This window comes from Nicotiana sylvestris, chromosome 3, assembly GCF_000393655.2.
Source record: "Nicotiana sylvestris chromosome 3, ASM39365v2, whole genome shotgun sequence".
NCBI lineage: Eukaryota > Viridiplantae > Streptophyta > Magnoliopsida > Solanales > Solanaceae > Nicotiana > Nicotiana sylvestris.
The window spans coordinates 64112781-64125676 of record NC_091059.1 but is presented as its reverse complement, the minus strand read 5'-3'; the positions used below and the strand labels follow the sequence as shown (position 1 = coordinate 64125676).

Genomic DNA, 12896 nt, shown 5'->3' with positions numbered 1-12896 from the left:
GGTAATTGCATGTCGTCGAGGCCGGCCTCGCAACATTTTCCGGTGGGGTTGGCGCAAAATAGCAAAGTCACACTATCCGCACCAACTATATATAATTATATCATATCATTACTATACCAAATTTAGGGGTATACAAAGAAAACTGACAAATCACATCAACCCGATAATCCGAGTCAAATCGAAAAAAAATTCGACTATAGTTTGGTTTGGTGTTGGAAAAAAAATCCGACCATAATTGGTTTGGTTTGGTTTTAACTAAAGAAAATCAAACCGAAACCAAACCAACCCGACATTACATATATAGAAATTTTAGATATATTTAATATATAAATATACTTATTGTGATGTAATTTATAAACATTTCTTCAAAAAAAATCATAATTTTATCTTTTAAGGTATTATTTCAATGTTGGACTTAGAACTTTTGAATGTTCCAATAAGTTTTATAGCCATTAATATTAGTAAATTAAATAATGCTAACAAAAGCCCAAACCAAAATCAAATCAATACTAATGCCAACAAAAGACGTTCAATTCAATACTACGAACGGGAATGTATTGAATATCTATTTTTTGTTTTGTAATAATTTAGATAAAAATGCATAACCTATTTTTATTTTTTCTTTAGCGTTTAGTCATGATCTTAATACTTTCTTATTAGTCCACTAATTTTAACATAACTTAGTACTTTTAGATTATGTTTATTTTTATTAAGGCTTTTTAATTAACCATATTTATATTACATAATTTTATTGTCTTTATTATTGAATATTTTAGGATAATGCCATGACACATCTCATATTTTGTATTATTTTCTTGAAAAATGCTTTATTTAGTTGTATCTTACTAGGATTAAAGAAATATTTTGAGCACAAGTTATATGTTTTATTCTACGAAGATTTTACCGGAAAACCCCTCGAAAAAACTCGAAAACCCGAGAAAAATCGAGATTGAAAAGCCTGAGTTTTATTGGTTTGGTTTGGTCTTTAGATTTAATAACCCGACACAATTGATTTGGTTTGGTAATTGTAAAATCCGAATCAACCCGACCTATGTACACCCCTAACCAAAATTATACAATATATACGACTTGCAAATAACTTACATAACAATAGATCCGAAATAACAAGATATCATTATTAGACAGACTAGTATTATATCATATATAAACTTTCAAATGACTTTCATAAACGCATTTATTGTATGAAATATCAGGAAAAAATTATTATATAATTATTCAACAATGTACATTTATTGTACAAAAATGGAATAAGATGAAAGCATTATTGTATAAATATTTAACAATGTATATTTATTATAAAAGAACAGCTCTATCAATTTTTTTATTATAAGAAGATTTAAGTAAAATAGCCGCCTACCTAAATTGTTAAAATAAAAAAAGTCTGTAGATATATAATATATGCATAATTTATATATGACATATGTACAACCATGTATAATTAATGTATAAAGAAAATATAAACATTGAATCTAGCCGGCTATTTGTGTAACAATCCCATTTTATAACTATTAGAAGAAAGTAATCCTGTGTTTTGATTGAAGAACACAGCCAAAAACTGCAGGAGGCAAGTTTTATATGTTGCAGCCAAATTAAAGCAAAGGTTTATCATATATAGATCTGGTTAGCGAACCAAGACGAGTTATTAACGAAGGAGAGGCTCACCAAATTACAGATCCTAGTGGAAAATGGGATATGCAGTTTATGTGATCAAGGGAGATTAGAAACTCAGGTACACCTATTTAATTTGCTGAAAAGGGCATCAAAGAGAGTATTCAATGGGAAGAAATTATTAAGACCAAAAGGAGATAGTGTTTACAGGGAATTGCAATGATCTATACTATACATAGCAAGCTTGGAATTGGAGAATTTTTAAAAATGTCAATATAATTAAATACAGAGTTTGCTATTGCACTGATTCAAAAGGAGCCTAGAATTAGGCTAGAAAGTATACAATATACAAGAAGAACTTATAAATGTCAATATTTATTTTCGAGAACATGTAACTAGTTTATATATGTTTTTTTTTGTTCCTAAGGCCTAAAAGATTACTGCTTCCTACATTAGGTCATTTGGTGCTAGTGGTACATTTATTACCAAAATCATTATGAAAGCTGATTTTTTTAGCAAAAACGTAAGAAGATATCTTTTTAGATTTTTATTGGCTCCTTTTATGTAAGGATTCTGTTATAGCATGGAAATATATAGCAGCAGGAATGTTAATTAAGTGATATTGCACAATTATTTTTTTCCGTTTATTCGAGAAAATTTATTTAATGAGGAAATATTTTATAGGTAAATTTTACCGAAGAAATAGTACTCCCTCCGGTCCAAAATAAGTGATTTTTTGGCCTTTTTCTTGTGGTCCAAAATAAGTGATTTTTCCAGATTTCAAGAATGAATTAATTATTTTTTCCTACATTGTCCTTGGAGTAAATAGTGTTGGAATATGTGTTAGGGTGTTTATGTGAGATAATAAAGGTTAATATGGTCAATTCCATTGCTAATTAATACTAAAAGGTGGATTTCTTAATCTGTGTGAAAACATCCAAAAAATCACTTATTTTGGACCGGAGGGAGTATCATGCTATAACTTAGCTTGGGCCATGAGAAGTCCTCATACAGAGCATTTATTTATAATGATCTTTAAAGAATCTAACCATTCTTGCATTAATTGTTTAGACTAAAAGATTATCTTGATGAAAATAACAAGTGATGCCATTCATTCCATTTTGAGTCAAAACATTACCACTTAATCAGACATTCCATTCCCGTGCAATAATTAATCTTACAATAAAATCAACGTTTATGTAATGGCCAAGTTATGTGAAGAAGTTGGCTTTTGTTTACTTTTATCTAATCATGTCATTATTGGGTACAGCTTCCACTTTATATCTAAAACACTCTCAAGTCCAGTCCTTTAATTTCTAGCTGAGGTTGAAACTCAATAATTTTCGAAGACAGTTGCTCTAACCTGTAATTGAATAATTTAATTGTGAAAAATCAACCACCCCGTACAATACAAGACAACGTTATAAACTTCCCAAGAAGAAGTTCTTTTGCATAAAATTATGACCCGCTTATATTTTAAAGATCAAGCTTTAGGTCTGGTGTGATTTAGTATTGAAAACAATAGAGATGGCGCGTGACTGATCATATCGAGAAAGAATAGAGAATTGTTGTGGGAAATTCATCCAACCAGTCTCCTTCTAATTGAGTTTTCCAATTTGTTTGCCATTGAGTCGATCGAGCTATATGGGAATTCCTAAGAGCTTATTCCATTATCTGTACACTGGAGGTCGTTCTTTCTTATCGTGAAAGAAGCTGTAACAACGCATCCCGTTAGTGATATTATCTGCTATGGACTTAGGCCCTTACGGATTTAAAACGCGTCACTAGGATCTAAGGCTTGTTAACTTATATATCCAACATGCCTCTTGTGTTAGGCCTAGGGGTGGCAAATGGACGGGTTGGACTGAATTTGGGCGGGTCAAGATGGGTTAGGTCAATAAATGGGTCATTGCCCAACCCAGCCCAAAGTGTACTTGGGTTAAGATAGGCTGGGTCAAGATGGGCTAAACAATGGGTCATAACCCAACCCGCCCAACTTGACCCATGTTTTAGAACCATGCTCATCTTGCATAAAAAAAAGTCTTTTACCTTAAAATGTGTAAGTCGAAATTTTTTTTTGAGGTGGGGGCGAGTGGGTGATGCAGAAAAACGAATGGGGCAGGTGGGTGATGCAGAAAAACGAAAAAAACAGAAACAGAAAATTAAAAATTAAAAAAAAAGTAATAGAAAAAAAATAGAAAAATGAAAATACAAAAAAAAAGGAAATGTGTTAGAACCATGCACATCTTGCATAAAAAAAGTCTTTTACCGTAAAATGTGTAAGTTGAAAAAACAATTGGAGGTGGAGGTAGGGGTGAGGTTGGGGGTGCGTGGGTGGTGCAGAAAAAAATAGAAAATTGAAAATACAAAAAAAGAAATTTTTTTTAGGGGAGGGGGTTTGGGAGAGGGGGGGGGGCAGGGGGATGGATGATGCAGAAAAACAAAAGAATATAAAATTAAAAATACAACAAAGAAAAGAAGTAAAATTGGACAACTAAATAAATTTCTATATAAGTTGGGTTGAGATATCTTTTGTTTTGGGTGAGTTTCATGGGTTGTATTTGGGCTGCTTAATGGGTTAAAATAAGTTATAAAATATAATGGGTTAACTTGAGCTCAACCCAAATTGACCTATGAGCTAAAATTATGTAACCCAACCCCTTAATCTCTGGGCAAATTGGACGGGTTAGATGAATTTGGATTCAAATTGCTACCCCTAATTAGGTCGACGTGAGATTCTATCTAAAGTGTGGGGTGTTACACAAGCACTGCTAAGAGGGACAATGCTAGTTTTGAGTAGTCTAACCAATCCTACTTTTAATTTCTCTACGACTTCTGTTACATTTCATGAAATGTTCAGGCAAAGTAGTAGCGAAAGAACAAAGGTCAAAGTACGGACTGCAAAGCACGGGCGGAGTTAGCATAGGAGTTTTGGGTTCGGTCAAACTCGATAATTATAATCTAAATTTTATATTATTTTTATATATATATATATATATATATATTTTGTTAATTTAAAACCCATTAACAGACTAGAATGTCTAACCCTTAAGTTTCAAACTAAGCGCTCAGACCCAGAATTCAGTGAAAATAATTAGTAATATCCAAAGAGCTTCTTTTACAAAATGAAAGATTGGTGCACATATAATGTGTGTTATTCTTACCAGAAAAAACAAATTGAAAAGATGAAACTTTGAAGTGTTAGTTTGCGAATCAGTTTTAGAAGATTCATATTACAATTTTGTCAAGTGAAAAATACTTTTCGATGTCATTTTCTGTGACATATAACATAAATATAAACTAATCTTGTGTCTGCAATAAACGATCTAAAATACGAAGATTCTTTGGCCCACCCAAAATTTATTAGGGAAAGAAATGAAGGCTATAGAAAAGCAAAATCAAATTAATTCAAGGCTCCACCATTATCTTTTTTCTATTGATTTAGTAAATCTTCATGGACTTAATTCTCAAGATGACAATATAACAAATATTCTCCAAAAGAATCTCTATTTCTGCAGAAAAGGGGAAAAATAAAAAATAAATAACCTTTGTTAAGCTTTTGTTCTCTCTTTTTTTCTTCTTCTTAAATTGGCCCCTAATAATCTTTGCTAAAATATAAATACTAAAAAGGGCCATATGGAATTTTTGTTTCCACCTAAAAATCCCAAATAGATTCATGATGCTGTTGCATTTCATCCCACTCCTCAAACTCAACAATGTCTTCACCCAATACCATAGGATCGGTAAAAGAATACGAGGGACAAGTATATTCTCTAACAGGATCTCGTAATAACAAAGCTCCAGCTAGCTCCATCCACATTTTAGGTGAGTCCAATGGCGACTCATTAATCGCCTGAATTTGACTCGACGATAGACCTACCCTCACCGGAACCATCGTGCCACCACCGCCACAGCCACCGCTCTCGGGTGGCTCTGGAGTTTGTCTTTTGAACCTCATTGCTGCTTCATGAGCTGCCATTTGCACATCTTCAGACTTAGAACTTGAGGGTTTTGGAAAGCTATCGATTAATTCGGGGAAATTGAGTCTTGCTCTCTCGCCTTTTAGATGAAATGCAGCAACATCATAGGCTGCAGCAGCCATCTCCGGTGTCTCATAACTCCCTAGCCATATTCGTGTTTTCTTCCCCGGTTCGCGTATCTCCGACACCCATTTCCCCCATTTTCTCTTCCTTACTCCTCTATACGTATGAATACTGCTACTTTGTTGATGATCTTCCATTTTCCTAGCAAGGTTTTTTTTCTTTCTTGGTTTTTTTTTAAGATGACAATGTTATGGACATGGAAGTGAGGGTTGAGGGAGAGGAATATATAGTTGAATTGACGAGTAAGAAGGAATGGGCACTTAGTTATGAGGTGTGAAGTGAGTTTCCACGTAGTTGCATGAAAGTGGATTAAAGTTGTATGACAGAATGAAGCAAAATATTTAAAACAAAAATTCGATTTTGGTGTTTCTCCACGTGTTTGATTTGTTTGATCGACCAATAGGATAACGCCACGTATAAATATACTTAAGGGGTTCATGTTTTATTTGTGATAGACCTCGCTGTCCTCGTACATATGGATTCTTAAAGTATTAATAACGTAATTAACATGTAATATTACCCGTAATTTTAAATTAGAATAAATCCGCGGTAGCTCAATTATTAGAAAAAAATTTATAGTAGATTCAGAATAGCTTTTTGCGTTGACCACAAATTTTATGAAGATATGCAGATTGTGCAGCTGAAATGTGGCATTTTAAGAAAAATCCAACATAATATATATATATATATATATATATATATATATATATAGTTGTGGCATAGCAAAGACACCCAAAAACTCGCAAATGATCAATGGATGGTGGCTTCCAATGCAGTAGTTTATGCTGTGATTTTCCCGGTAGAACTTCAGTTGACAGTCTACTGATCAAATAGACAGCCCCTTCTACATATTCTCCCCAGAATCTAGTAGGAATCTGAGCTTGAAACTTCAATGCTCGACCAATGTCTAGAATGTGCATTTGCTTCTTATTAGCTACCCCATTCTGATGAGGAGTAGACACACAACCGCTTTGATGAATTATTCCATATGAATTAAACAAGTCAATACATATTTTATTAAAGAATTATGTTTCATTGTTAGTTCTAACCACCTAACTGTGTTTTTATTAATGGAAGAAACATTTTGAGTACAGTAGCAACATCACTCTTCATTTGCAACATGTAAACCCATGTGAATCTGTTATGATCATCTACTATTGTAAGTAAAAAAATGCTTTCTATCATGAGTAGGTGTCCTATAAGGATCCCACATCCATGTAAATCAGTTCTAATGATTTCTCACTAATAGTATACTAGTAGGAAATAATAACTTGCTCTGCTTTGCTAATGGGCAAATGGAACAATCTTTATTGACAACTAGATCTAAATTTTTATCTTGTAGGAATGATATGTGCTTCATAGTCTTGATTGAAGCATGCCCCAATCTGCGATGCCAAAGACTACTGTCTACTGATGTTCCTTGCACCACTGCACTCTTCACTAGATCCTTCATATTGCTGTAACTATTTCTTTATCTCACAATGTATAGACCACCATGCTCCTTACCAATCTCCCATATCCCGCAGTGAAGATGTGACGACCCAAAGGGTCATCACCTGTTTTCTTACCCATCATGTGCTTTCGAAGCCTTGAAAACCTCATTTAGTGTCGCTTCAATTTGCGTGCGCAGTCCGGGCGCGTAGCTGGGAAGCTTAAATATGAAATTCTGTGAAAATGTTAAGTCTTGACTTTAAAATGAATAAATTTAACTTCGATCAAAATTTTGGGTAAACGGACCCGGACCAGTGATTTGACGATCCCGGAGGGTCCATAGGAAAATATGGGACTTGGGCGTATGTGCAGAATTGGAATCCGAGGTCCCTAGCCCGAGAAATGAATTTTTAAGTGAAATTGTTTTTAGAAATTGTTTAAGGAAATTTGAAGTGAAAACTGATTAGAAAGTAATGGTATCGGGCCCGTATTTTGGTTCCGGCGCCCAGTACAAGTCTTATATATGACTTGAGTCATTCCTATGAAATTTGGTTAAAAACGGACGTAGTTTGACGTGATCCGGACCTTAATTGAGAAATTTGATGTTTAAAAGAGTGTTGAGAAATTTTATTGATCTCGAGGTTTAATTCGATGCTCGTGATGCTATTTTGGTAATTTGAGTACACAAATATGTCCGTAGGATGTTTTTGAGGTTATGTGTATACTTGGGTTGGAGTTTCGAGGGCTCGGGTGAGTTTCGAGTAGGTTCCGGGATGCCTTAGGCTTAAAAAGTCAGGTGTTGCAGGTTCAGGAAGCCACAGTCTCTGAACCCTCTAGTGCGATCCGCGATAAATCGCGTGCGACCGCGGAGGGGCCAGCGCGGCCGCGGTCGCCTTTGCGCGGTCCGCGGTGGAAGCTATGCGGCCGCAGTCGCCTTTGTGCGGTCCGCACAGGGTGCTCAACTGCAGGTCTTCAGGGAGGGGCCAGCGCGACCGCGGTCGCCTTTATGCGATCCGCGGTGGAGGCTGTGTGGCCGTAGTCCATTTGATACGGTCCGCACTGGAGGTCTGAGAGGGGTATAAATAAACGTGAATTTCAGTTATTTTTCACTTTTCAAAACCCCAAAACATAAGAGGCGATTGTTCAAACAACCTTTCTTCTCCAAAACGTTAGTAAGTGATTTCTAACTCATTTTCTTCACTCCTTAACATCTTTTAATATGATTTCAACTTCAAATCAAAGATTTTTCATGGGGAAATTAGGTGTTTTGGATAGAACTTAGGTTTTCTAAAATTGGGGATTTGGACCTCAATTTGAGGTCCAATTTCAAAACAAATTATATATTTGGATATGTGGGCGAATGGGTAATCGGGTTTTGGTCCGAACCTCGGATTTTGACCACGTGGGCCCGGGGCGTGATATCTGACTTTTGGGTAAAACTTTAGAAAACTCATTTTCATGCATTGGGGTTGATTCATTTAGCACTTATTGATCTAATTAAGTAACTTGTGACTAGATTCGAGCGGATTGGTGGTGGAATCAAGGGGTAAAGCTATAGTTGAGACTTGAGTGGTGATCAAGGCATCGATGTAAGTGTTTGGTCTAACCCTACCTTGAGGGATTAGGAGTTGAGTCATACTTGCTACTTGCTTCTTGTTGAGTATGACATATAGGCATGGTGATGAGTATCTATACGTTGGTGTCAAGCATGACCGTGAGTCTTAAATTGAAAGTTGTTGTGTTCTTAAATGACAATTGAGTGCTTTACTTAATGATCTTCGATGATTGAGCATTCTCAATAATTGAACTGAGTACAAGTTGAGTTGATATTGGTTATAGCTGAATCTCCCTTGCCGGGATGACTAATTCAATATTGTTGTTCCCTTGCCGGGAAAATTATAATATTATTGTGTTCCCTTGCCGGGAAGTTATTATATTATTTGTGTTCCCTTGCCAGGATTTCTTGTGATTGTGTGATGAAATGTAAAAGGGAGCGGGTGGTACGCCTACCACGAGATGTAATGAAATATGAGCGGGTGGTACGCCTACCACAAGATATAATAAAATGGGAGCGGGTGGTATGCCTACCACGAGATATAATGAAATAGGAGCGGGTGGTATGCCTACCACAAGATATACTGAAATGGAAGCGGGTGGTACGACTACCACAAGATATACTGAAATGGGAGCGGGTGGTACGCCTACCACAAGATATGAGAAATGGGATCGGGTTGCACGCCTGCAACAAGATGAAACTGAAAGTGAAAGTTACCTTATTTCTCTTTATCCATGTTAGAAGTTAAATTGTAGTTTCCTTACCATTCTTTAATATTCTGTTTTATCTGCTACCCCAGAGCATGTTTCCCCTTTCCCAGCTTTGATTGCTTATTACCCGTTTACTTTTCCGCCATATAATATATAACTGCACAGGTTTATCTAGAGTCTGGTCCTAGTCTCGTCACTACCTCGCTGGGGTTAGGCCAGACACTTACCAACACATGGGATCGGTTGTGCTGATACTACACTCTGTGCTCTTTTGCACAGATCCAGGTCTTGGACAGTAGCAGTAGCACGAGAGCCATATTTCAGTCCAGTGAGACACTGAGATAGCCTTGCAAGCATCCGCAGGCCCGCACGTCTCCTCTATCTTTATTTCAGTCTGTTATCTCATGTATTCGAGGCAAACAGTTTATATTTTTCTTTCAAACGGTTGTATTTAGTACTCTTAGAAGTTCGTGAGTAATGTGACACCAGTTCTTGGATAGAGGCATATGTTGATTTCCGTATTATTGTTCAGTTTCTTTAATTTAAGTCTTTCGTACATTTATTAAATTCCGCTGTTTTCATGCTATCACTGATAATCATTAAAAGAAGTGATTTGTTAATGAAATAAGATGTTAAGGATTGGCTTGCCTAGCTCACCTTAGTAGGCGCCATCACGACTCCCGAGGGTGGAAATTCCGGGTCGTGATAGAAGAGGTCCTGAAAAATGCAAAAATCAGAAAAAAACAGGGCAAAATAAAAGAGGCTTTTCATAAGCTTGGACACAATTAGCAAATTTTATATGAAATCTGGAACATATAGCACATATTTAGCCCTCATACTTTCAAGGAACTTAGCAATTCCTATGTGTGTTATGTTGGACTTAGCTCTATTAGGTAAGTGAACTTCTTCCTTGGAACTCAATTCACTAACCTCGATTAAGGTATTAAGTGAGACAATAATACGGTGTGAAGCACCAGAATCTATAATCCATTCTGTAGTACCTAAGTCTGCCATAAAAGATGTGGTAATACCTTCCAAATTAGCTTGAGGTCCAGAAAAATCCTTGTTCTTATTCAACATACCAAGGATCTGGTTGTATTGTGCTTCTGTGAAAAATATTTACCTTTTGGAGATTCACCTGCAATCTTACCTTCCACCACCTGAGATTTCTTGTCTACCACATTGTTCCCAACTGCATTATTGACAACAAACTTGTTCTTTTCCTTAAAGTCAGCCAGGTAGCTAATCAACTTATAACAGTTCTCTTTTAAGTTCTCCTTTATATTACAATACTCACATTGCATATAAGGCTTATTTCCTTTGTATGATTGTCCACAACCTACATGCATAGCCATGAGATCAATTTTCCCTGTTAAAGGTGGAAAAGGTTGTGATTTTTGACTCTCATCCTCTATAATCATAGCATATACTTGATTCAAGCTAGGCTCTATTGTCTTCAAGAGTATTTGCCTGCGAGCCTGCTCATATGAATGATTTAGACACTGAGAAATTGAAGTAATCGCTGACACTGCAAATGCTCAAGGTGGTCCTTTGATTTAGGACATCACAACCAATAGAAGGAACTATGGCATCATACTCTGCCCAAAGTTCTTTCAATTTGGTAAAATAAGTTGCTACCAAGTCAGTCCCCTGCGAAATTGTGGCAATCTCTCTATGTACCTGGAAAATGCGCACATGATTCACCTTATCAAAGTGTTCCATCAGATCCTTCTAGACCAAATGAGCATTTGATGCGTTCACAATTACACTAAGCAGGTCCGGCGATACCGTGTTCATGATCCAAGACAAAACAATTGCGTTGCAGGTTTTCCAATCCTCATATAATTTAGTCCTAAATTGGTCCTTTCTACATATACCAGTCACGATCCCTAGTTTTTGCTTAGCATGACGTGCAATGCGCATCGACTTTCATCAAAGCCCATAATTGTCAGATTTTGTCAATTTTAATGGAATTAAGATCGATCTAGGTATATCAGACTAATGAACGTACAATGGATGAGTGTGATCAATTTTCTCTTCGATTTCATCATCAATCGCCTGTATCGTAGAACAGAGAAATCTCGTAGCAGAGAAGGAATCGAAGAATGGCTAAACATAAAATTGACTACTGAAATCTCATAATGAGTGTATGATCGAGTCACTGCTCTGATACCATGCTGATTTTCTCAATATATAAAGGTCAATCTCATAGTTCATCCAAGGAAGTAGAGAGAAGATATTTGGGAGAGAAGCTTTCTGTTGTATTGATTCTCAATGAATGTATATGTACAATAACTATTTATAATTAACCCACTTAACTATCTAACAACCAACGAATTGACAACTCACATCCAGCTGTCAGCTAATTACTAACTACTTAACTGATTAATCAACTAAAAATGTTAAACTAACTACTAATCTTAAAACAACCTTTCTCTAATAAAGAAGTTAAAGAAGCACTCTTTAGCACTAACATAAACAAAAGCCTATGACTGATAGTTGTGGGATTGATTTCATTAGGTTCTTGAAAAATAATTAGTGAGGATGTTACTAAATTAATGATAAAATTCTTCGGGAATGTACTTATCCTATGCATGCAAGTCAGTTCAGACCTGTTTCTTGTTGTATATCCTATATAAGTGCATTTTTAAGATGCTATGCAAAAGATTGAAGGATGTTCTTCCTTCATTGGTGAATGAAACTCAAGCTGCATTTATTTAGGGAAGATTACTAGTACTCAATATTCTGATATGTTGATGAAAATAGATTTGAGAAAAGCTTATGATGCGGTAAAATGAGACTTCATTGAAGAAATGCCGATAGTTTTTGGGTTCTCTTGAATGTTTAGCTTATCATGGCATGTGTTATCTCTACAAAGTTCTCGGTTAAGGTGAATAGAGAAGAACATGATTACTTTGAAGTTAGAAGGGGTCTCAGGGTGATCCAATTTTCCCTTTGTTATTTGTATTAGTCATGAAGTATTTCTCGAGAACGAAGTGTACTTAAGGCTGTTAATAAATAATGCACGGACTATCGATCTATGGTATAGCTCAAAGGGGAAGAGGAAGATTACTTTTTTTTGGTTAACTGGATACTTTATATATATAGATCTAAACTATTACAAGTGACGCATCATACACCATTATAACAGGAGTAGAAACAGTAGTACTAGTAGTAGCATCATCTACGTTTAATGCTCCTAAGTTTCAAAGACAAACCAGGCTATTATACATAGATACATACTAGTTTTTTATAGGTGACTCCTTGCTTGTCATCTTATAAACTTGACCATATGGATGCAGTGGGTTGTAGCAAAACTGATAGATAGTTGTGCATGACTTGCTTGGAACCTTTTTTGGCCAAAAAGTGGGCTACTTTGTTCGTCTCACGAAAGCTATGCCGGACTACTGGATTCCCCAACTTCCTCAATAGGCACCTGCAAGAATCAATCAAATTTTGATAAATAGG

The 12896-nt window shown here is 35.8% G+C and overlaps 1 protein-coding gene across 1 annotated transcript; it reads right to left on the bottom strand.

The window, feature by feature from the left end:
- Positions 1 to 5160: 5160 nt before the first annotated feature.
- On the bottom strand, positions 5161 to 5912 carry LOC104232456 (ethylene-responsive transcription factor ERF022-like). The gene has a single exon (XM_009785669.2). It carries the CDS (start codon positions 5867 to 5869, stop codon positions 5285 to 5287), a length of 585 nt encoding a protein of 194 aa, XP_009783971.1. The 5' UTR covers positions 5870 to 5912; the 3' UTR covers positions 5161 to 5284.
- Positions 5913 to 12896: the final 6984 nt, after the last annotated feature.